The 26,482-nt window shown below is 45.5% G+C and overlaps 1 protein-coding gene across 2 annotated transcripts in view; it reads right to left on the minus strand.

Moving 5' to 3' along the window:
* The window catches only part of LOC126540161 (coiled-coil domain-containing protein 149), a 50,485-nt gene that overhangs the window by 22,042 nt on the left and 1,961 nt on the right, over positions 1 to 26,482 (minus strand). The window contains exons 2-6 of one of the 2 annotated variants that reach the window (XM_050186946.3): positions 22,391 to 22,549; positions 21,693 to 21,749; positions 16,286 to 16,390; positions 10,900 to 11,022; positions 4,928 to 5,103 (exon numbers count right to left, since the gene is read on the minus strand). In XM_050186946.3, coding sequence (XP_050042903.1) covers positions 4,928 to 5,103; positions 10,900 to 11,022; positions 16,286 to 16,390; positions 21,693 to 21,749; positions 22,391 to 22,549 — 620 coding nt within the window. The remainder of the gene's footprint in view (positions 1 to 4,927; positions 5,104 to 10,899; positions 11,023 to 16,285; positions 16,391 to 21,692; positions 21,750 to 22,390; positions 22,550 to 26,482) is intronic. The other variant, XM_050186947.3, reaches the window with a different exon arrangement.

Below are 26,482 nucleotides of genomic sequence, written 5' to 3' on the forward strand. Positions count from 1 at the left end.
TTCACCTCTCTGGAACTTCTTGCCGCGGGCCGCAGCGTCCGAGTTGCTGCCGGCCCGTAATGACTGTACGACTGTTACTTGACTCTCACCTCTCCGTATATAATGTAAAATAAAACCCTCCCAAGTTTGTTTTCATCCCGACGTCCGTCCTCAACTCCTACAACTGGCGCCAGCGGTGGGATTTCCTTCAAACCCCTACAACTGGTTGGCAGCGGTGAGATCGCCTCCGAATGCAACAGCTGGTGGCAGCGCTACAGATCAACCTTCGTCGAGAGAGATCCTAAGGAACCGGGAAGAGCGAAGAAGAGAGAGCCTTCGTCGAAAGAGGTCCGAAGAAACTGGGAGTAGCGAAGAAGAACGAGCCTTCGACCCAGGGAGTCCGGAGGAACAGGGAACAGCGGACAAATGAACCGGATGGCAAGGTGCTGCAACCGTAAGTGAGCGCGTGGTTTTTTTTTCCTTTTGATTCGCCAGACTCAAATGTTGTGTGTTCATTTTGATAGTTCTGGGAATTGGGAGTTTGTTGCATTGTGTATTTGCACAAATTAATTAAGGAAAACAGTTCTAACCACCTGTCGGGGCAGCTGCCATGGATCGCAGAAGGTTGACGAGGTTAGACTTGTTGTTGGTGTGCGACGATTTGGGAGTTGAGGCGGACGAACGGATGAAAACCCCAGCTATCATAAAGGCGATTAACGATAGTGGCAATGATGACAAAAGCATTGAGCTTGCTTGGGAGGTGATACAGGAGCCACGGGAGCGTGAGCGTCGTGAACGTGTGCGAGAGCGTCGTGAACGTGAGAGTGAGCGTAAGCGTGAAGAACGCGAGAATGAACGGAAGCATGAGCTTCAAGAACTTACTCTTAGGTGTGAGCGTCACGAACGTGAGAAGGAACGTAAGCGTGAGCGTGAGCAAAAGTATGAGAGAGAGAAGGCAGCACTGATCAAAGAGATACAGTGTTGTGATCAGTTAATGGCAGAGACAACGGCTGTCTGAGAATTCTGTCGGTAGTACAGAGCGAAAGAATGAGGCAGCATCGAGCGGATTTTCGCCAAAAGCCGACGAGAAGAGCAGTGCCTGTGAGATTGGCTGCAGATTCATAAGTGAAGGGAAAAGGCTAGCTGCTAACGATGCCTTAGTGGCAACAGAGGCCGTTAAAGGCCGCAAGGAGAGCGACGAGGTGCTGTGCCAACAGATGACTGTAGAGACAGCTAGGCCAGCTGCGAACAAATTGGCACAGTTACCGCGCGTGTGCGTCGCTTGTAATGTTAGCGAAGTTGCTAGCGAAGAAAAGGGTACTGTTGACCCGACAGACGTGAGCACCCATGTCAGGTCAGATCTGCGTGCAGAAGTGAAGTGCGAACTGGACGATGCAGTTGAGAATAGTTCTCGGGGTGGCGAGCTCCGTAGCTCACGAGAGAACAACTGCATTGTTCAGGGATCGGTGCGCCTCTCCGCCAGTCTAGATAGCCTAGATAGGGATGATTCAGTTGTTAATCATTCGGACTGTGCACGTGAGACAGCGATCGATACCGACGGACTGTGTGTCGATGCACAGCGTGAGCTGGACAATGTAGTAGAGGGCAGTTCGCAAGAGTGCGAGTTGTCTAACTCGAGTAAAGCCTGCTGCATTGTTCCAGAGTCGGTTGGGCTGTCCGCCAGTCAAGGCAAAGTGAGAGTAGATTTAAATGTAAATAACTCAGACTGTGCGGGTAAGAGACCGATCCGGGCCGACGAAATGTGTACCGGCCAGCACGAGGCACGAGAAGGCGACATGAAAGTGAGTGCGAAGAGAAAGCGCCGTAAAAAGAAGGGCGGTAAAGACCGAAAGACAGTAACTAATGTAGCGCCGCCAAAGATGGCGAGAGACCCAAGAGGGCAGGGCGCGAGGAAAAAGGTGCGGTCGTCACTGACGATGTTGACGCATCGAAAACGTTCGAGCCACCGGTCAAAAGGAGACCGAGAAGCATGTTCTGCACGGACGCGGACAAAGGGCACGGGGCTGTTAAACTCCTCGTCGTTCCGTAGTTCTTTTTATAGCTCAGCGTGCAGTACGAAGAAGCGCAAGGTGGCAAGACGAGACCAGGTGGGGAGTAGCGACGCGGTCAATCGAGTTTGTGAGGAAAGCGGGGCGCCAGGACGCAAATTGGCAGGAGACCGTAATGTCTTGGGGGAGCTGATAGTGAGTCAGCCCTTTTGTTGTTCCTCGGCAGCCAGAGTAGCTTTCAAACCGCGACCACCTCGGGTACGGCTCAAAGTATGAGTCAGACATAAGCGTTTGGAAAGGGAGGCCAGGAACGCTTCCGTAGAAATAAAGTGTTGTTTTTTATTTTGAGCATCGGAAAGCTTTCGCGATTTGAGACTAGGATTTCTTTCAATATGTAAGGTTTGAGCTTTGTTTGTGTTTTCGTTTGAGAAGCTCCGAGATTTGAAAGATGAGGTTTGTGTAAACATGTAGTCTCGCGAGTGTTAGTTAATGAGTAAATAGGCTTTCTTTTTTTTGTGTGTGTAAGTAACCTGAGTGTCAAGGTTATTGTTGAGAGGCCTATCGTAACGCGCGTGTGTTTTAGTTAACCTTCTTTTTTTATGTGTTTTTTTTTATTTTCTAAGGTTAACCGCGTGGGTTTTCAGTGAGTGCATGATTTGCACTGAGAAGCGTCCTTAGTTCCTTTAGCGCGTGTCCTGTGTGGACGAAAGGAAGCAGATTTATGACTGGGTTGCTCGTGTGTGTTGAGGGCAGCCGTATTCTGACTTCTTTAGTGAGCGTGCGTAGAACTAGTAATTAGGAGACGCATTATTTTAAGGGTTCTGCGGAGTGTGTAAGTCCCGCAAGTTTAATTGTTCGTTTAGGTACGTGTCCTGTATGGACTAGAGAAAGACACGTGAAAAGGCGTAATGAAAAAAAATTGCCTACGACACAAGTACGCGTTCTGAAGTGTCCACAAGGCTAGTGCACTTGTGATTACGTACTTGTGAGGTTGACCAGATTGTTCAGTGGCACCAATACGTGCGATAAGTACGCCACTGCGATAGATTGGAAACATGCTGTTCGTGTAGTTAGGCCACTTAAGTTATGTTCGGCTGTTTTCATTTGTTGTTTGCAACGACAACGACCCTTTGTTTTGCAACAACAATAGTACTCTGGTCTTGTCGGCATTCGGGGAGAAATGGATAGCTGTTTGGAAGGGTGGTTGGAACTGCTTTGTCAAAATTGGGGAAATAAAAGATCAGGGTTGATTTTGACTCAGTAATAGCCTGGCGAGTCAGGGGTGAAGAGCCTGCACTTACGCGTGGTGCAGCGTTGTGTTGTTTTGTTTGTTTGACGTATGTTCTCCAGGGCCCAGGATCCCAAAGTTTGTCAAACGAGGCTCGACACCAATACCCTGCAAGTTCTTTCAGCGTTCCTCATGGCCAGCGAATTGAGTTCACCGGCCATTCAGAACATCCGGGGCGAGGACGAGCTGTTAGATATGGGGCTGTTTCCTGAGCCTACTTCGAGTTCCCCAGACCACATCGAATCGCGCCACTGCTAAGTAAGGAATGCAGAAACACGGAAAGCACATTCCAGAGAAGCGCACGTGCAAACAAGTTGAAGGCCCCCACTTCGTTCGCCGCCGGTAGCTATTCACTGCTTGGTTCTTCCAGAAAGCGAGGGGATAGCCCGGCACTGTTCCAGGTAGCGTGAGTCCCGAAGCCAAACGGCTGTGATGTACCGGGAAGGCCTGGCAGCGTCGCACCGGTCGCCTTTGAAGAAGGCATTTGCCACCACAGCGGGGCCGTACCAGGTGGGCCCTCGGACAATGGAGCCCAATCGTCCCCCCTTCGCCACCTTTGAAGAGAGCATTGCACCACAGCAAGGCAAGACCGCGGGGAGCCGCCGGGTGTGACATCACCGCACGGGTGCCTACCGTTGGCCGAAGGTGGCGTCATCGGAGCGGACTCTCCCATTGGCCGAACATGACGCGACTTCCAGTCCTCGAAGGGTTTAAAAGAAGCATTCCCTGATTCACCTCTCTGGAACTTCTTGCCACGGGCCGCAGCGTCCGAGTTGCTGCCGGCCCGTAATGACTGTACGACTGTTACTTGACTCTCACCTCTCTGTATATAATGTAAAATAAAACCCTCCCAAGTTTGTTTTCATCCCGACGTCCGTCCTCAACCCCTACAGCGCCTGACGGCCTGGGGAGAGCGTTCGCTCAGGCATTTAAATATAGAGGAGGCACTGATATGGTGCATAGCTAGCGCCATCTAGAAAAATATCGCAGCTGCTACTAGCCGCACCAGTAGCCAACTGAAGCACACAAGCGAAGTCACCATTTTGAACTGCGTGCTGCGTGGCGTTATCGTAAATGCACTACATAGACAATGCCAATATAGTGCCACTTTAAAACGAAAAGTTGTGCTAGCCGCAGAGGCATCATCAAACGTTCAAACCGGGCAGGCAGGACATCGGCTCAGCATGGCAGCCTGCACTCATCTTTCCACTTTTTGAATGAATGCACTAGTAATGTAGTAACGCAGAACTTTTCACTTGCTTGCACAATCCATCCTCTCTGGTCGCATAACATATTTCTCTACGTGTATTGCACTGTTATCATCAGCACTATGAAATTCTTTGCTTTGGCCCATGCATTTCCAAATTGCCTTCAAGTTATACAAGAAAAAAAAAGAAGCACAATATGAACGGGCAGAAATGAATGCCCAGCAATCCGTTTCCTAAGCTGCACACGTGCCATTTGAATCCATCGAACCCCACACTAAGCTCGCAACAACCAGTCTGCCTTGACAGCCATAGCATGACAGCACATAATCAATGACTGCCTTCACTTGCTGCTAGATTGAATGCAGCATTGCCGTCAAGTGACACATAATCAGTGGTCTAGTCTCCATAACCACAGAAAAAAAAAGAACTATCAGGGTTTGCACCTGTTCTCCATGAGCAAGGCATCAACGTCAAGCGGCACATAGTCGGCACCTCCACGTAGTGCATGATTCAGCTGCAGGTTGAGTCGGTCCACCTTCTGCCGGTACGCATCCCCTGTCCGCACCAGTTCCTCCTTCTCATCCAGCACTGCCTGCAGGTCGCCCTCCAGCATGGAGCACTGTGGGGAGAGCAGATGACCAGGCAAAAAAGTCACAGGCCTGCATGGCACACGCAGCACAGTCACAACATAAGCTGGAGGAGTGCCTCTATAGGAGCTCCCTTTTTGGCAGCATGCACTAGAAGGCCTTTGCAGCGAAGTCCCTTTGCGTCATTTACACGCGAACGATCTTAACTGTCTGCCCAGCGTCGACGGTGAGCTACACCTTGTGCTGCTCTCTGCACAGCGGTCTGCTGAGCCCGACATTGCCTGGTTGTAGCCACACACGTAGCTCTACGATGTGCTTCTTCAGCACCGGTTCGTACATTGCTAGGAGGCGCCATAATGTGTACTGAAGAGTAAACACAGATATAGAGACTATGCGGTGCACATGTCACATCCCTTGACCCATGGCACAATTCGATGCTGATGCTGCTGCTGGTGATTTATTGGCATCCCCTTTGAAACAATGCAGTGACAAACAGTCACCTAGCCTGTTTGATTTAATCAGGTATGCCTTACATGCTTTCCATTCTAGCATTTTTTTTATACATCTCCTAAATCTTTGTGTTCTTCCTCAAAACAACCCAACCCTTTCTTGGTCAATCTCCCATGGTGGGCGATAGCTGCGACTGACACCGCGACTGCTGCAGCAGCGGCGGCGGACATCGCCAACCGGAATGGCTTTCGAATGAGCTCATAAATGCTTACACTGTAAAAAGGAAGACGGACTAGATAGTCAAACCTCGATATAATGAACATGGATACAGGAAATTATTGGATACAACAAAGTAAAGCTGAGATTTTTTTCGCTGACATTAGCATGCAATTAACATATGCTTATAATGAATATTGAATATAATGAATTTATTTTCGTGTCGGATATGACTTTCAGAAATTTTGACGTATGACCATGATCGCCCACCGCTGTACTGACGACCGGCCGGAGCGTTCCCCATACGCCACGAACAGCGTGACACACATCGACGAGCAGTGACGCGAAAACGTCGGTTGTAGAAGCACAGGCCCTGTGATGAAAATTTGCGCTCACGTTGTTGAAACAGCTGTTGCGTAGAAGGCGGCATGAGAGGCTGACGAGCTGGATAGGGTTGGTCATTGAAGTTGCGAGTGTTGCGAAATTCCTGACGCAAGTCAGCGACTCAAGATGCAAGCTCTTTTACTGTTCTCAAAGGGAATCCACTTCAGGAAGTGGAGAGCTATGGACAGCATTTATGACTGCCAAAGTGATGTCCATCATATCGTTGGCCAGTTCAGCGAGTTCCAACAAGGGCTTATGGTTAGCTGTGACGAGAGCCATGTGTACGTTGGCAGGAAGACGTAGAAACAACTTACGTAATACGGCTGTGTCCAAGGGGTCTAGTTGGTCACCATTGAGGTGTTGCAGGTGACGTAGAAACTGAGTTGGACGTCGGTGACAGAGCTCTTTGTTGTTCAGGAGCTGCTGAATATGCCGATGTGCAGACGAGACGGCGAAGAAAAGCCTCTTTGATTGTCGTATATGGAGTTTTCTGATGTGGCTGGATGAGGATGTCGCATATTTTGGCCATGGCCTGTAGTGACAAAGCTTCAGGCAGGAGTTCATATTTGCAAAACTCCGACGTGACGCAATGACTGAGGAACTTGTTCTCAGCTTGTATGAACCACAATCTGGGATAGGTGAGCCATAGCTGTGGTAGCGTAATGGTAGCTGTAGCTCCTATAACACCCATAGAAGGTACCTGACTGGTCGCAGAGGTAGTAAGAGCAGAGTTGCGGTCTTCTGGACTTTGGGTTTGATCCACTGAAGGTCGCACTCATAGTCCGGGTCGCCAGTAACTGTGGAACCACCAAGCTCAGTTAAGAGCAGAGGTTTTATTTGTACGTCCCTTCACTTGATCTACTCCATCGTTTCTAACTCCTCTTCCTCACCTCTTAAGCTGTACCCCACTACTCGCTCATGTCTAAAACCAGTGATGTGCCAGAAGAAGGAAAAACGTTTGCCACAACTTCATTACAGCAGGGTTTGGCTATATAGCGTTGGGCCTACGGCGAGCTGTCAGTGTTTGGACAACGACGACGAAGTTGTCAGTGTTGGACAACGACGACAACGACCACGCGCTCAAGCCAGAGAGCAGGAGAGAAGAACATCCGGGCAAGTTCGAAGGGTCCCGTGGTTGTCTGCGTTCGAGTGACGATAAATAAAATATGTGGGACAAGAAACGCCTCACATCTTCCCAGAGACCTTTAGGTAAAAGCTAAGCTGCTACGAGTAGCCTTGTACTTCACTGCAATAAGCACACTGCCCTTAGGCCTGTAACAAAAGATGAGACAAAATATAGGGACTGAGAGTTCAGCACAAAGGAGCGTGACTGCAATGCGGCGGTGCAAATTTGCCTTTAAATGCAACTTCACTGCAAAGTGAGCCATACTGCTGTGAAGTTGCACCTGAAGGATGATTGTGCGTATGTGTGCTCTCTGCGCTGCCATTAAGGCAGTAATGACTGTACATACACAAAATTTTTTATTGCGATGGCAATTATATCGACACTACAAGCACATTTTTGCTGTCGCGATCAGCGCCACCGTGTGGCGTACGCTGTATGTGCAAGTGAAAGCACGCGAGGGTAGCAGATGATCATGCCTCAATCTGGCGCGTGCGAGTGAGAATGGCAGAGAGCAGGCGCGCAGTCTTCCATCGCGCGAAAGGCCGTGGAGGGATGGCAGGGAGGGAAGGGGGCGGGGCAGTGTTGGGCTCTGGCAGCAACTGCATATTTCGCGACCGGGTGCAAGGGGAACTGACACTGACAATCGTGACTTTGGCTATGTTCACATCTGGGAAGCAGCAAGCAGGCAAAAAGGCCAAAGTGCGCGGAAAATGTTTTCCCCGCATTTCCAAGGTCTTCACATTTGTTTCGCCATTTCAGCAGAAACCTTACTGCTTTCAACCACATCCATCTAGTCTGCGTACGTTTGTCCACGTGGTGGCACTGTTCATCGCACCATTTCAAGCAGTATGTTCATTCATTGACCCATCAGTTATTAAAAGCTACAATTCTGCCCAACTCCGCAAATCGCCTTTAACTTTCATCTACTATGGAAGAGGAAGAAGACAGTTTTGATATTTTTAGCTAGTTGTTTTTCCTAAAAATAGACAATGAACAACGGAAGATGTAAAATTTTATGACTGGTTGTTTACATGCTAGTGCAGCTTCCGGTGAAGATGAACGGCTTTCCACTTCGCCGTGGTAAAAACATCCATCCAAGACCGATCGGGCTCGCCGCCCAGTTTTCTGCCCGTTTTGTCACCTGGGTGGCCGTATTTTGTCAAGTTTTTACCGCTTCCACCTCCTCAGAGACCTGTGAACGTAGCCTCAATGTCACGCGCGAAACAGATGAAGATGGAGAGGCTGTGCTGCAGGGAGGGCGGCTTCTACTCCGCCAGCAGGTGCATGGTCACGCGCACCATATCTTGAAAGCAATCTGCAGATGGCTCATACCTTTGTGCGTGCTGTTTTCTCACAGCTGTTTGCGTTAAAGCGACAGACGGCACGAAGGTCACTTTGCTTGCTGCTGCTGCTGTGCTTGCTCATGCCAGCGCTTTGACAGCCAGTGCCCACGGTCATCGAGTGTGATGTGTTCACATTTGCCTGTGCGTGCTGACACCACGCTTGTTAATTCAGTTAGTAAGCGAATGTTCCCAAGTTTATGCGGCCGATAAAACTACTATCCTTACTTCGTATAACTGTCTAATTTGCTACTGCGATCGATGCTTTACGTTTCGGGCAAAACTGGGACATTTTTTTTATTGTGATAGCAACTATATGGACACTCTGGGTGTATTTCCGCCATCAGCATCGTTGTAATGTTATGTGTAAAGTCCAAGTGCAATAAAATTGCGGCCGTGTGCTGTATATGCTGTAGATGCGAGCGAAAGCTTGCTAGGGTGAGCGGAGAGGAATGGTGGCTTGATGTTGCGCAATGCACAGGAAGGTGGGGAGGTGTAGGAGGCGGCTGCGTATCATGCGACTGAGTTTGGCCGCACGGGCCCTATCTTGAAAGCAATCTGCGGTGGGTACAGAGTCTAGGTGCGCCGAGTGCTGCTGGCTTCATGTGCGCTATGTTCTCGCCACTTAGTTCAATTTGAAGCCAGTTGCAGCATGAAGGGCCATTCTCTCCCTCCTGCTGCCACTCTTCCTCATGGCAGCATTGTGACAGCGAGTGTCTGCGGCCTAGTGAGCTGTGTTCATGTTTTCCTGTGCGCACACGATAACATGCTAGTTAATTTAGCTAGTAAGCAAACATTTACAGCAGTTCATGCAGCTGATAAAATGATTAACCTTACTTCGTATACCTGTCTAATAATTTGCTATCGCAATCAATGCTTCACCTTTCGGGTGAAACTGTGACTTCCTTTTTCCCCTGAGCTCACACCTTTTGTGTGATACGTACGCACCTTATTAATGATGATATTATTGATGATCTACCTTCAGATGCAGCACACAAGTGGCAGTAAACTTGGATTAGCAGAGAGTTTAGATCACAGTGACTCTTTCAGTGGTATTGCTGTTGCTGATTTTGCCTGCTATAGAAACTTGTCTGAATAAACTTGCTCAAAACAGGTATCTTTCTGGTGTCCTTTCACCGTCAGAAGACTTCCAAGGGCATGATCGTAGACTGACAAATGAAACATTTTCACAAACAACATTTTTTTCATAGAACTTGACACAACATTTATAATATCATAGAAAAGCCTGAATTTGCAAACCTTACGCAAAATTCTGGAGAGTTAGCAGGTATGCTTATCTCACTGTACCCGAGTTAACATTATGATACAGACAGTTGTCCTGGTATGCACATTACATTTTGCAACCAGTTTAGCGTGCCAGTACTGAGATCAGCAACTTGTTCCTGGGTATTTTCAATCTTTCTTATCATGCTAGGATCTTGCTTGCTTCATGCTCCCCTGATATTGAGATGTAAGCAGTCGCGTCGCTCATGGGGGTCTGCGTCGCACATAGGTGTTTTCGCATTTCGCCCCCATCGAAATGCGGCCGCCGTGGCCAGGATTCGATCCCACGACCTCGTGCTTAACAGCCCAACACCATAGCCACTAAGCAACCACAGCGGGTTCTAATAGTACATCTAAAGCGGACAAAATTCATATGTTACAAATGAATCTAAAAAAGTTCAGTAATGTGGAAATATAGCTTTCGAAGAACCTTCTACACAACATTACAAGTTCACGTAAGATATAAAATGACATATCAAATTTGTTCGCTTTCAATGATCTAGTGAATGCCATTTACAGAACCGCAATATCTATTCTGGATGCAGAGTTATTAATTTGTAAACTTCGTGCTCCTATATTTATTCAAACTTCCGAATTTTCGAAAATACTTTTAGCAAAATTCAGGCCTTAAATCGAAATTCCGCTTCCAACAATCACTAGAATTTAACTTTCTCTCTCAAATGCAATAAATTTCATTAAAATCAGTCCAGGGGTTCCCTCAGAAAAGTGTTCTTGCATTTTACATGTATTTGAATAGGCAGCATCGGAGTTGGGCCCGAGCTAAAGCTTGCTCTTAATGAGGTTCTACTTCAAAACACATTTCAGCGTTGTTTTTTCCTGTACGAACGTACTCTCCAAGCTAGGAAATAAAGGCAAGAAAATTGCTCTAATTTTTCTTGGCATGGAACTGTCTTTGGGCATAACAGGGTTAAGGGATTTTGCAAGCGCTTTCTGAAACACTCTGTACTTGGCCCTGTGGTTGGAGTCTCTGGCTCTGGCAGCTGAGGGTGCAAAGAGGGGCAACTCACCCGAGACTGGAGCAACTCAAGCTGCCGCACCAGCTCCTGGCGGTCCTGCTTTGTCGAGCACTGGGTGCACGGATCGGATGCACGGCGGCTGTGTCCCTGCTCCTGCAGCTGCTCTCGCAGAAGCTGCACAGGGGGAGGGGGCAAACGCACTTAAAGCCTAGTATTGCAAGCAAGCCTAGCTGCTAATTTTAACCATTCACTCTACCACCTAACCTAACATAAATTTGCCAGCTGTCGGATAACTTGTCCCAAGCAGAGGGTTCCTCAATTTGCATTGTGCAAAAAAGTGCTAGAGGTTCATTAAAAGACCCCTCACCAGGTCTGGCCATATTGAGCTGACAAGCGCAGAGCATACATTGCGCGATAACGATAGTGTCTGCAAAGTATTACATCACTACGAGCCGTGGAAAGATGTGAAATTTCAAACAGAACGGCGGTTTTCGCTCTCCTTGTGGCCGCCACGCTCCAAGCCAGATGGTGACGTAGTCGTGTCCACAGGATGACGTCGCTCGTGGTGACATGTGACTTCGAGAATTATTCAAGATAATGTCTGTTATCTGTGCGATCTGTTGCTTGAATTGACGAATTGAAGTTTAGAGGAATAATAAAACACACAAATGGAATGTCTGCATCTTTTTGTTTTACTTCGCACTGAAGCAAGAGAGATGTACTTCCACTTCGTCTGCTTGTTTCCACGGTCGTGCGGTCACGTGTGCAGGTACCGAAACTATGCCATTTTCTACCGTGTTGCAGCGCGTGATCATGCTTTTCGATCCGCCTGTTCTGCCTCAGTATTTGTATAGCACTGAATTATACTGTTAGTCATGTTTCCTTGTGCACAGCGTGCAAAATCGTGCGCTATGCGAACGAGACAACAGCTCGTGCGCGACACCATCGGTGGAAGTGCGCAGCACCGAAGAAAAAAAAAAAGAAAACAGGCTAGGAGAAAAAAAATGAAGGCGGGGCCTGTGATGTATACATCACGCGATCCTCGAAGTCTGGTATGGGAGAACGCAGGGGAGGAATTTCGCTTGCGTAGGCTAGACGGGGCAAGTGGAGAGAGCGTCCTGCTTGGCAGTGGAGCCCGCCTGCTGAAATCATGGGTTCGCCACGCTGAAATATTTCTATCTCAGCTATTAATGAGCTGATTTGAAAAGTTTTTGCGGCAGAACGCTCCCTAGAGGACACGTAACAACTTCCAGCATATAACCAAAATTTTCTATGGGGCCTGGTGAGGGGCCCTTGAAGCCCAGCTAAGGGTAACTGTAAACTTAAGCAGCTAAAAGTGTAACATTTTATTTTTGTGCTTAGTGCTATGAATATAGTTCCTTGCAAGGTGGCTTTAAAGGGACACTAAACGTTACTATGAAGTCAAGTTAAAGTGATAAAGCAATGCTCTAGAACGTCTAAGCCATCAATATAATCGCGAACAGAGCATTAGTAACCGAGAAATTGAGGTAAATGCATGACACAATTTGAGACCCGCCAGCGACATTCCGGTACCAGTCCGATGACGAAGGCACTCCTCATCATAATTTATGTCACTAGCACTCAATTACTCGTATTAAAAAGATAATTTCATTAGATTATAAGATGGAAGAAAATGCTACTTGTGTACTTCTATTCTATTCTAAGAAAAGAAACATTTTGACGTTACCCTTGTGTAGTATGGGTGGTTGAAAGGTTTCGTTTTCGCTCGACTCAGCGCCGCGTGCGCTTTGGAGTTTCAGTTGTTTCGTTATCTCGTCGTGCTGTGCTGGTTCTGCTGGCTCGTGAAACTTGCATATGGAACAAGCAGCGAAAATTCCACGTCCATGTGATGTCGTGGGATGCGCAAACGGTCCGCGAAACTTGGCCAAGGGCAGTTGCAGGCGGCGAATCCAACATTACCTATCACTGTGTGCCAAAGAGTGAACCTCTCCGTTCGAAGTGGTTAAGTGCCGTACCTCTGCCACAGCCGAAAAATCGCAGTATGCTCGCTGCACTTTCGTCCAGAGGATTACGAGTTCAACGCCGACTTATTGAAGTCGTGTGGAGTGCCTTTCAAAGCAATGCTTTCCCGTAGCATTGTTCCGTCGTCTTGCCTGCATTCTCCGAAGCGCAAGAACAACTGCAGGTTGAAGACGGGGCGGTGAGCGCGGCATTTGGTTTTCACGAAGGAAAAGCTGCAAATGTGCGAATATGTACAGCCATGACATACAGTTGCCGTTGTAGTAGTACACAATGACACCGGCAGCGCGAGCCCTCAGCAGCAGGTCACTTTCATCAGTGCTTAAATCACTGAAGTCAAGCCCTGCATCACGAGCCAATGTGTCGTTGTCAGGGTCATCCATTGCAACGAGCGTCGAAGTTGGCGTCATAAAATAAAGAACCAGCTTATCGTCGCGCGCTTTCTCTTCCACTAAAACCATAGTTCCACTTTCGCCGCTGCTGTAAGCTCTGTCTTGGCTCTGTTTCTGGCCGCGCGTTTGCGTTTTGCGTAGAAAAGCCGTAGCGCCGTCTGCGGGCACCGTTTCACTCACCGACGGCGCAACGTCACTATGAGACCATGGTGTCACCACACCTCAATAGGAGGGCGGGCGATTTGAACTGCGCTAGAGGTATGCGGACGCGTCAGAATGCATTTTATCTTAAAATAAGTCTCTTCTTCGCATGAAACAAGCGTTTCAAGGTTTCTGTGATGGTATTTCAACAGTCCACGTTGACTTAATATTAACCTTTAGTGTCCCTTTAAGTTGCCAGTTGGGCTTAGCTCAATAAGCTAATAATACAAAGTACTGTTCACTGTTCGTTCGCCTCAACAACTGCAAAAATATCTTGCAATTACGGCAGTATATTGGCTCTCAAAAGTACTTTGTAGCCTACACCTTGAAATAATATGCTTACATCTATGCTTGCCATGGTCCACCTGGCAGAATTAAAAATCATCGCTGTCTGCTCACCTAGTCACTGGCAAAAAACAGCTCTATGAGAGAAGTAGACTGTTGTCGCTATCTGAGTACAATGAGCTATTGCCACTGGGTGCAGTGACCTGTTACCACATGGCTAATGTGCAAACACGGACACATGTAGACATAAATAGGCCAACGTAAACGCCGAGCTTGAGCTGAAAGGTCTCACGTACAGTGGCAGAAAATAAAAATGGCACAGAACTTATCGGTGCATGCTGAAGGGAAGGCAGCACCAACCTTTCAATCATGTACAGTTGAACCTCACTGATACGATCCTGTTACGTACAGGTGCGATTTCCTGGCGTTAATGTTCACGACGAGAAGACAAAAAAATGAGCCAATAGAGTTACGTTTATTTATTACCGGCTCGTATGTTCTCGGAAAACACAATTTTTTCGCACCAACGTTCAGTGCATCACCAAACTGCGATCGTAGGATACATTTTCCAGCCACTAGATGCCATGCAAACAAGAAAATGTGCGACGTGCGTGCACTTGAGAACAGTACACAGTCGCCTGTCACGGCAGCTTCACTGCAATACTCGACCGCTCATCTCCTATGAAAACTCTAGCGCGCACTCACTTTCTTATTCTGGTAGTAGCAATTCACCTCCCAGGTTGTCGCACACCATATTCACAGCTATCACTGCCAAACCTACTGCGACAAGCATCTTCACCTATCTGTTTTACAGTGCATGGGGCGTAGTGCCATTGATAGCATACTGCACGCTTTTAGTAGGTGATAATCCCAACAAGCCGTCATTCCCTGCTGCAGACGTTGCGATGTGACTGTCACGTTTTGTTTCAGCGCCGTCCGGCGTCGCCCACCTGCTTGCTTTCGTTTCTATTTACTGTCGCTGTCTTTAAACACTGCAGAAAAGGAAAACAACAAAACGTGTCCCGGGCTGCCGAAGCCCCACCAGCTCGACGCGCATCGGCATCTCAATGTGCGACAATTTACATAATGTAGATGTGAAATACAGCTTAGTCTGTCAAATTTTTTAGTTATTTCGGATCTTACGTTTTATCTTTTAGCATGTGTTCTCTCACGTTTTTTCCCGAAACGTGTGAACGAGGTTGTACGACATGTGTGGGCACTGGCGGAAAACAACTTCTTATAATTCAGAATTTTATTTCATTAGTTCAGAATTATGGAATTACAATGTATGATATACAAAGGCATATGCTGAAGTCAGTGATTATAATGACCTCCCATACGCCTACTATACTATACTGTCTGCAAATTCTGCTCTGTTCAAACATGACAATGAAGAATTTCACCTTACGGTCAACACATGGCACATCGTTAATAGCAGTATGTAGCAGGTTGCATAAGGCAGCTTTATGTTATCTTGCACAAAAAAGAACTGTCACGCCTAAACAGTTAATACCTATCACGATTGCCCGCAAGTGTCCGTGATTTATGAATTGGCACTGCCTTCCCTTGAGCCTCCATGCACAGATAACTTTTGTGTCTTCTTTCTTTTCCACCACAGTGCAATCTTCCAGATAATCTACTCACAGAGGCCACAGGCAGCTTTTCTAACTGCCAGCAACACAGATGACAATGTTCTCTCTCTCTCTCTTTTACTGTCACACACACAAAAAAAGCTGTCAATTCTAATGTTTAATTCATGCAATGATGTGGACAATAAGATGTGACCGGCATGAAATTTGAGCCCTAACAAACTAGGTCTGAATGTAAAGTACTTATTCAATGTTGAGATAAATGTGCTGGTCACTGGCGCTTTGTTATACATGAGTATGGTAGCTCAAGCCTCTTCAATTACTTTGATCAGGCTCAATAATTAGGCTTGCCGACTAATGGTGGCATGATAACACTTCACATGGCCGCTTGTGCTAGGAGATGACAGGGAGAACGTGTGCACAACACCAGGTTTTGCACACACAGTGCACTGTTACAAGCATGTAATATATGTCAGTCAATCAATGTATAGATGGGGCACTTTACAAGAAAGCTCATCCAGAAGGGCAAGGAGAAAATGTGCACGTTCACTGCACTGCTCTCCATAAGGTAAGAAAAAGTTGTTCAATAGATGGAAAAGTGAAGGACTGCATTTGTACAGCTCTCATTTCACAAAGTGTCCCAAGCAAACATGGTGGACACGTGAGTAGGCTCTCGTGTCCATTACTCTTGTTCCCACAGCATGAACTGGAGCACATCAAACACCAGGGTTTGAACAAGCACAAGTGACAGATTGCTGGTTGCATTTCAACCTGTGGCAGATCATTTGCCAGTGCACTGTTCAGCTGTGAAATGAGATGCAAATGATGGCATCGGAACAAAAGAATAATAATTTACTGTTCTTGGTGTTTTTGCTTCAGGTACAGTGCATCAGCTTGTGTGATTTTTGCTGCTTTACATAACTTTTTCTCTGTCATTTCTGTGTGCGAAAAATAAGGGAATCCACATGCCTTGCCATCTTCAAGAGACTCCCGGAGTTTCTGGGTGAGCGACTCGTTCTCGGACTGCAGTCGCCGGTTCTGCTCCTTCAGGTCACACAGCAGCTGTGCCAAGCTCTACAACAAAAGGAGAGGTCAAAAAGATTGCTTTGGCCGTGTACATTAAGTTAAATCAAGGGCCACACTTTGAAAAAATTCTTTTTTATTCTATCAATTTCTCATCTTCCGCTGCCGCGAGTGGTGAATCCCAGTGAAAACAGTAGTGCAGCGCCCTGCAAGCCATTGATGAAGGAGAAAAAAAAAAGTTCCATGCAATATTCTACACGCAGGAGTTGGCTACAGTAAATGGGGCAGTACCAATGAAGGTGAAGTGCCCTTAGAAAGCCCACCTTAAACTCACAGTTCCTCGCATCTTTTGATGCATTCAAGTACAAAACGCTTCTCATGAAGACCAGAAGAAATGCAGAATAGTATCGCCCTACACAGTCAAGAACAATATGCTTGCCTTAAAGCAGCACTGAATACCATATTTTTCATTGAGAAAACCAACATCTTTTTCGAATATGCTGGGCATGGATATATGCACGTGTCCAATGTGTATGCCATGCACATCAAGCATTTGCATTTATACTCGGCAATGACCTGAGCATTCAGTGCAAGCTACTCCGACAAAAGCCTGCTCGCCTGTGTACCTACTCGCTGTGCCTCCATGCTTCGAAACATAACTGCCAAACGATGTCAACATTTCCACCTATATGCAAAGCTGCCTAATCAAAGCAAATTGTTCTAAGTTTCCACAGTTTGAATTCCGCCTCTTTTAAACTGCAGGTTTTTTTTTCCCCTCAAACGATTGTGGTTCCCCACCACTAAAGACAAAGAGTGTAGCAAATGCGGCCAGCTTTATCAATCATTTAGGAACCACCCTGTCCGCACCAAAAGCATTTGTTAAACTTTTCGCAATGGACAGAGAACAAGAACAACGCCACTGTTCTCATATTGTTTAGATGCAAGCATCGAATGTTTGCATAACATGCTGGTATGGAGGTGACGACTCTTGCCAGCAGTGAAGCAATTAAGCAGATGCACCTGTTCAAGACTTCAAAGAGGAATGGCATAGCAACCATGGGTGAAGCAACAGAGGCACAAGCTTCCAAGGCAACATAATCACAAGAGAGAGAGAGAAAGATCGGGTGGGAAAAGCAGGGAGGTTAATTAGAAGAGCTTTTAGTTTTCTACACTACATTGGGGGAAGGGTAAGGAGAAATGAAAAACAGAAAGAATGGCGGAGAGATAAAGCAAAGAAGGAAAAAAATAATAGAGGAAGCGGGGAACATCTGCGAGAACTATAGCCTCTCTAATAGGCCACTCGAACGTAAAAACTTGAAGAGTGTCTTGAAGAGTGTCTTGTGGTGTTGCCACTGTTTAGGCTGGCGTTCCAGGACTGTCTGCTCTGAAAGCATCCGGTCGACCAGACGGGCCAGCTCAGTCACTAGTGGCTGCCTGTGTGCACTGTATCGTGGACAATGGCAAAGGATGTGCACAATAGTTTACTCGCCACCGCAGTGGTCACAAGGAGCAGTACCTTCACTGCACTGAATAGAATGTTCTAGAAGAAAAAGTGAAGGATGTGCAGTCAACCTTAACATTTACCATGTACGCAAAAGTCCTTACATGACACCCGACAACTCCTGCTGTCTTTCAGCATGACAGACAAACCTGCTTAAAGGCCTCAGTGCTATAAGCAGGCTTCTGTTAACTTGACTTCGGGTTATTCAATCATTCGGTCAATTTGAGACCGACCAAAAGGTCCCAGCCAGTGTCTATGCATTTCTATAGGTCCCATCTTTCGTTATTTCAATCCTTAAATTGGCCTTCGTCGGGTAATGCAAACTTGACCTACCAGCATGCACATGCCTGACCCCTATGGTGCCCCAATAATGATCTCTTTATTGGCAGCATCTGCCTCGACAGAGCTTAGGCGGCAGCGAATGCACTGAACACGCGTAATCTCCTGTCGAAGACACCTATTTATGGCATGCCCTAGGAAGATGTTCAAGCCATAACCGTATCGCACAATGTCCGATTACGGTATCTGCACCAATGCTACATTCAGAATTACCACGTCCAAGCAGTGAAAGGCGCATTCCAGGAGGACCAACTCTGGGTAGTCCGGTTGGCCGCCGCCCCCGCCAAGACTCAAGGTCTGGCTGCCACCTGGGGAAAGGAGGTTCCAGTGGGGCTAGTGCCCCGGCCCCCGCCCCCGCCAAGACTCAAGGTCTGGCTGCCACCTGGGGAAAGGAGGTTCCGGTGGGGCTAGTGTCCCGGCCCCCCGCCTCCATTGACCCCGGCAAGGACTTTTGTGAAACACATATTAGATCCTTGCTCATTTTTCTTGTTACAACATCAGGTGCAAATTAGATTTCTACTTCGTTTGGGAGCTTTAATGTCATTTCTATGTTAGTTTTCTACTTTGGACACACAGAAAGTGGGCACACACTTGATTCGGGGGAGCGTTAGTATCAGGCAAATATTGCCAAATGAATCAGCAGTGTGTTCTGGCATTTTTTGTGCATCTTGTTTCATTTGATCCACCAGATAAGTCCATCAATTTTGTTTGCTCCACCAGGCTCGAATTAATGGAAGTCGACTGTACTGGAAAAAGATGGCCTTTATAGTGGCATCACGGAAATGAACAAATTGGCTCGTTCACTTAAAGAATTATCTGAATCGGGCAGTGGTATATTTTTCATTACGCTCTCAAGCTGTCACTAACTTCAAAGCTTCAGTTAGAAAGCTTACAAAGTTTACAAATTACAAAGCTTTGGTTGATTGGCATCCAGAATTATTCATTTCCTGGCTTTCAGCCTACCTGAACAACCACAACCAATAGGGTTGCAATGTGGGCTTGTTGGTAATGCATCTTCAAAGGGTGTACGGTAGCGCGATTAAAAGACGGGACAAAAGAAGCGACACAGGGACACACACAGTGCTAACTTCCAACAATGTTTATTATCGAAAACCAGGTCGTACTTATACAGCTCAGCCAACATGAACCACAGCCACATGAACAGATAAACAATCAGAGTGAAACATTTTTGTAAGTGATATGTAGCTGGTGTTACAGTCCCAGGGCAAATAAACTGTTGTTGTCATATCATTCAGCCCATTCTAAACTGGTAAAAAAAGGAATTGCGAAAATGTGTTTTACTAATGCACTTACTAAATCATGCCATCATTGCACTGACGAAGCATTCATACAACAGGCCATGCGGCTACATGAAGCAGGTTGTCCCAATCATGCTCTGGCATCAGTTGCAGAGGGAATACTTTGGCAAGTGCAGCAATCTAGGACTTCTGAACGTGCAGAAGGAAGTAGTAACCGTGAGAAAAAAAGACCAACAGTGATACCTTATATCCACCGGTTGTCGCACAACCTAAAAAAAATTGCCCGCCGAGGTAACACTGATGCGGTTTTTTCTGCACCTAACAAACTAATCAGCTTCTGCAGGAAAACAAGACCAGAAAAGAAAGAAAATGCTCCTAGCTGCCAAGTTAAACACAGGAAGAAGTTTAGAGATTGTAAGACATCAATTATATATTGTATATCCTTATCGTGTGGGAAGTATTACGTCAGACAGTCGGGCAGATGCATTAATGATAGACTGCGCGAACACAAAAATAAAGTCGGCAAAGTTGTATCAGATGGGTTTCTCTCCCTTCATTGTAAGCAACATAAGTGCTCCCCTCTCTTCGAAACAACAACCATTACCGGTAGAAATAAGTGCGAACTCGCTAGACTCATAATAGAGGCCGAGCAGATTGATGCCCTAGGGGATTCATGTACCAGCAAACAGTCATTGGCTCTCTCTGAAAAAGAGCTTAAATTTTTGCACATGGCTTAACATATCACTTACAAAAATGTTTCACTCTGATTGTTTATCTGTTCATGTGGCTGTGGCTCATGTTGGCTGAGTGTATAAGTACGACCTGGTTTTCGATAATAAACATTGTTGGAAGTTAGCACTGTGTGTGTCCCTATGTGTTTTCTTTTGTCCCGTCTTTTAATCGTGCTACCGTACTCCCCCCCCCCCCCCCCCCCCCCCTTGAAGACACAACCAATATGGTCAGGTGGGAGAACAACAATCTGGCTGCCTCCCGGTAACTTTTTGCATTACAGAGGGGGGCGTACTCAGCTCCCAGATTTTTTTTCCTATATATAACTGATATTGTCAATGCGGTGTAAATTCATCTATTTGCTGATGATTGTGTTTTGTTTAGAGAAGTTATCTGCATTAGTGACCAATGTGACCCTAATTGTAACTTAGGCAATGTTAAAATGGCGAGAGCAATGAGGAATGCTTATTAATGCAACTAAGTGTGTCTATCTCCCCATAATGCGCAAAAAAGTCCCCTTAGACTACTCTTACAATTTGGCTGCAGCACCTTTACTGAAAGTAGCCTGCTATAAATATTTAGGTTTAACATTAATGAGTGTCTTATCGCGGAACTTGCACATAAATACCATCTGCTCTGCCGCTTTACAGAAACTATGCCTTCTATGCCACAAACTCAAGACTGTCCTGCCTAGTGTTAAGTTACTCTCTTACTTTTCCTTAATTAGGCCAAAATGTGAGTACACTTCCCTAGTTTGGGACCCTCACACAAGAATTAACATTAAGAACCTAGAAAGAATTCAAAGAAAAGCAGTACGATTTATTTACAGCAAATTTAAGGCTACTGACTCCACCATTGCATTACTAACCCCAAACGGCATTGAACTACTACAATTTCAAAGAAAGAAAAGTCGACTAGAGTTTCTTTCAAACTTAATTAATCATAGACTAGCCTTAGATGCCGCAACATATGTAACTTCCTTGATAAGCAAACCCACTCGACACCACTACCGTCATTCTCTAACACCAAATTTCGCAAGGACTGACACTTTTTGGTACAAACAATAACAGACTGGAATAAACTAACTGAAGCACTCCCGCAGCACCCATGACCTGTATACCATTTGTGTAAAGAATGTTGTCATTTGGTGTATGAATTAGAGTTGTGTTACAGCCAAGTAGTTTAAATTTTTTCTTTATCGTTTACCTGCATGACCAAAGAATTTGTGTGAAAAATGTGTTACAAACTTGCTTCATCCTGTTCTGTGTAAATAATCTTGTGTATTCTGCTCACCCTACTTGTACTTCTCGTCCACAGTATTTTATAAATAAAATAAACAATAATAAAATAAACTAAAGGTCAAGGCAGCTCCACAGTTGCTAAGTGTTTAAGATTGTGGCCAGCTAGACCAGCAATAAACCGTGTTTGCATTCAGGCAGTCCAGTGTTATGTCTATTCTTGCTTCATGACTGCAGCCTGCTTAGGGCTGTGTGTACTCACTTCAGCTACATGCACTAAAACTCACCTTCTCAGTCTGGCCCTTGAGGTTCTTGCCATCGTACACACTTGCTACCGTTGGACCCTATAAGAAAAGTTCAAGCACACGCCATTCATACATATTGCCACTTCTTTAGAGCTCAGTGGTCTTCAGTGCACAGCCTGCAGACCATTATATGTCCCACTTTTCCCTTCCTGACATTTAAAAAATGTCGTATGAGTTACCAGGCATCGTGTACAGTGATTACATAAATATACACAGGCCTGTTTCATGTTTAAGATTTATTCAGCAAACTACACAACAAGTGGTCAAACACATATTGTGGAGAAATAACAGTAAATTCTTGGTCAACTAAAAATTTCTTTTGAAACTTCCAATGAACCAGTCTAGATACGAGTGAAGGCACGTCATCGCCATGTCACTCAATGTGCAAAGCTGCTTTTACACAAACTAAGTGTAGGAACAGTCAAACCTACATTTAACATCGATTTCTTTCCGTCTTCACTGGACTGTCTTCCGACGGGGAAAAAAGAAGAAAACAGGGGAGGGCTTACAGTTCACGCCTGGGTGCACACTCTACACAGATAACAAGGGCGCACAGCCTTTCTTCTTTTTTTTTTTCTGCAGGTTTTGCACTCTGTCAGCTTCTGAGGGCTTGTATGCTCCAATGTGCTTGCACATAGGGAAAGAAACGAGCTCTGGAAAGAGACGAGGGGCAGACTAACCCACGCCTGGAGGCGCCTGCGTAGTTCGCCGTGACGCTCACGGAGCTGGTCAGCCATGAGCTTGAACTGGTCACGCTCGCTCTGGCACTGTTCCAGGTCACGTGTGAGGATGAGAAGGGCCTCCGCCTTGCTCTCCAACCGACATTGCAGCACACCCATCTGCAGCCACCAGGCATGCAGGTTGTGTTATATCGCACAGAGTGCAAGAGCTTCCATTCCATGTTAGTCAGGTCACTGACAGAATACCGTACGGACTCGTGAAAGGGCCGCACTTACTTTTCACAATTTTGTCAAGGTGAGCCCTTACACATGACTGAACATTTTGATCAAAATAGTGTCAACGCAGCTGGCGACTACTGCACACCCCGGATTCCCAAATGTACCACTGCATCAGAGGTCAACGTGCAGCTCTCGCCATCTAGCAGCAGTGCACAGTGCATGAAAATTTGCCAATGCGCATGGGCGGAATCGGGTCACTGAACGTGATTGTTTCTCCGAAGAAATTTTTGTTCCCAAATTTCGGGCTGCCAAGTTGGGGGTGCGACCCTTACAGGGATGTTGCCCTTACACGAGTCTATATGGCAGACATTAACGAGATGTTATCTTTCCAGTTAGGAGCATTTATCATTGAAAATTTTGGTCCCAAAGCAACAGGACTATGAGAAACATCACTACAGAGGACCAAAACGAGTCAAACCGAGATTTCAATAGGAAATATCTTGGCTTCCAAGGACAGAGGGAGGAAGGCAGGAACAGCCACATTGAAGGACATGCATTCTGCATAAATAGACTGGTGTGTCGACTGATAGTTGCTACAGAGGGATGGCACCATTGTCTCGATCGCTGTTAATGATGAAACCAGGTGCGTCCGTACATGTTCTTACGGCTCTTCTAGTCATATATCTGTTTCATCCCGATCACTACTGTAATCTGGAATTTACTAATAAGAATTCATTCTGTTTACGAGCATACTTACTAAAGATGAGTCATTTCAAACAAAATGGGTGGTCCCAGCTAGGAATGTGATCTGACTGTACATGCTGCTCTTTTCATGTGTGAAATGAAGCTATTTTTCATAAAATAGGTGTCGTCTGTTCGCGTTTTGCTGACACTATTCTAACTGAAATGAGACAAGCTGCACTTTCATATGGATACACACGACTGAAATGACTCAACTCTGCTGGTAGCAGTCATTGAATCACCTGTGCAAACTCTCCAATACAAAACACATGCATATACTGATTTGTACCCCTTCATTTTATATTCATACATTCCAGTGATGAAATTTGTCAGATGTTCGGTCAAAGCTACTATGCATCACCATCCTTGCAGGATGTGAAAGTTCATTTACAAAAAATTTTCATTGTGATCTGTGAGGCCCTCAAGGTACCTGTATACTTATATTGTATCTCTAACTGTATCTGCAGTCTATTCGGTGATCACAGTTGCCTGTATTCCTTAATATGCACGGAGGTATCAGTCATTAACCCGTAGAGTCTCACAAGATAACTGTTTCCCACAATAAATTTCACACCTCGGTGTCTGATTCATGCTTCATGGTCTGGTACTGCTTCATTTACTCGAGATTATTATTACACATATTACGCAGCTCGTATAATTCCATTACAATATACACTAAAGTACCTGCTTTGGCTGTATGACACTGGCCACTTTGAATTAACCAATGCTAATTGTTAAGCTTTCTTTCTTTCTTAAATTTCGCAGGTTACTCAAATATACATTTTCTTGCATACAACCTCAACTCCTAGCTCCCTGGCAAGCTTCCTCTGAAATGGCTGTAACAATTTTTCAGAAGACTGCATTTCGATGTCCAAACGTTTTTCTAGCAGATAATTTCTCACATCTTGTCCTGCCAGCAGCACCAGAGTGGTATGTAAGTACATACTGTAATCACAAGGAATGATGCACATTCAATTGTGGCTCAATATCACAATCCTCTGGCAGTTCTGCACATAATTCAACTTAAAAAGAAAGTCAATGATAGTGTAGTCACATAACCTGTAACCATGTGTAGACGTAGAGCCTAGATGCTAGTGGCACATACCCACTCTGGGGGAGTGGCCAATAACCAGGTAGTTCAATATATCAATCATCATATGCCAATTGTTGTTGCCTCAACACATGGCTTGTACCCACGAGGGGGATTGGCCACACTGGATGGATACCAAAACCAAACATGCCAAAAGGGGTAAAGGTGAACATTCTAAACGAGGCATTGAGAAATTAAATGATAACACAGATTTTGAGAGGACCTATATGTAAACTTAGGAAAAAATAAGATAAACTGTCCCATGGCAGTACCCTAGCAATGGAACCTTCGGGACGCTTCAATGAACTTGTGCAGAGCAGTAATCATCGACCCATGGCCTAGGCACCAAAAGACAAAACATTTGTTGTTGTAAGTGCTAAACCCAGATTATGAGCTGGAAATATGAGGAACATTCTGCGGAGGGAGGAGGAGCAGTGGTAAGAAAGAAAGAAATGGTCAATTGTTACTGGTTCATCACAAAAAGAGCAGAGGTTATTTACAGATAAACCAAATCTATGAAGGTAAAAATTTAGGCGGGAAACTCTACAGCAAAAGCTTGATAACATCACCTCACATTGGCGTGAAAGGCATTTGCTTGTGTTCCACTGAAATTTTAGATGTTGAAAAACATCTGTGGAAAGTATGGATGATTCATTACAATTCAGTAATAAAAGGTGTTTATATCTAGCTCCTGTTATAAAAGAGAAATCAGGAAGAACATTTATGACCGGACCATTTAGTGATGACAATGCAAGTGAGTCAGCTCATTCATTAAAAAAAATTCCACTATGTCCAGGCACCCAGACAAAGCAGACTTCAGACAAACTGTCTGGGGCAAGAGTCAAAAATATACTCAGCAGGTGTGAGCAATTATGAGAAGTTAAATGTGTACAGTCCGAAAGCACATGTGTAACAATTATTACTTTAGATTTGTCCGAATAATTGCCGAAACTTGTCCAATTAGCCAGTATAATTGCCAGAAACTCTGCAAAAAATATTAGAGCATAATCAGCGAAACAGGGAGCAAACAAAAGACCAGTTAAGATGATTTGAAAAGATGCCAACTCTGGCTTTCTCTAAAGTTTGTGTTGCATCCATAGAAATAACCAAGTGAGACGGAAATTGACTACGATGATCTCGAAGGCGACCTTCAAGTATGCAGGAAGGAAGAAGTTTTGCGTGTTCTGGAAAAATATCATCAAAAAACAGTTTCACTTCCAACGACTCAGAATTTGGAGAGATCAGGCTCGGCAGACTAACTTGAAGTTTTGATAACAGTGCCTGAACAAAAGCAACTTGTGACTGTCGATAACGCCATCAACCTATTCTGAAATATGAATCAGGAGTCGATGAAAACAGGTTGCAAATGGGAGAGGGATGCATTGCAATGCTTCAGGAAAGTCAGGACAGTAAGTTGCTTAAATTTGGATTCAAGCGGAATAACTCCAGACAAAGCGCATTGTTAGCCATGAAACTTGGCAGTCCAAGACAAAGACTTAGCGCTTGCCTTTCCAGTAGTATTAAAGGTTTTAGCTTGCATGCTGCACATCCTGAAAAAAGAACACAGCCAAATTTGAGAATGGGGCAGACGTAAAGTTCATAAATCATCAGCAACATAGCCCTAAGCATCCCTGTGTTTTATTACTGAACTGGTACAACAATGCCATTGCATGTTCTCTACTAGCATTTGCTTCGATTTGCTGCTGCCAGTTTAGCTTACCATCATAAGTTATCCCCAAGTACTTCTAAGCTTCAACTTGCGGTATCGGCTCATTTCAATAACGAAGAGAAATAAAAACGGGATTTGACTATGGAAACACAAGTAATGAGCATTTCTCGACGTTAAGGGAAAAATACAGTCCGTCCAGTGAGGATTCGAGTTCTGACAAATATGATCGTAAAATTTGGTATAACTTATTGATATACATGTACCATGATGAGGAGAAAAAAGCAGTGTCATCACCATAGAGATAAAGTTGCACATCCTGATGAACTAGGACAGAAAATAACAAAATATTTAACAAGAGTGGTGAAAGAACTGG

Source organism: Dermacentor andersoni, chromosome 2, assembly GCF_023375885.2.
Source record: "Dermacentor andersoni chromosome 2, qqDerAnde1_hic_scaffold, whole genome shotgun sequence".
Lineage (NCBI taxonomy): Eukaryota > Metazoa > Arthropoda > Arachnida > Ixodida > Ixodidae > Dermacentor > Dermacentor andersoni.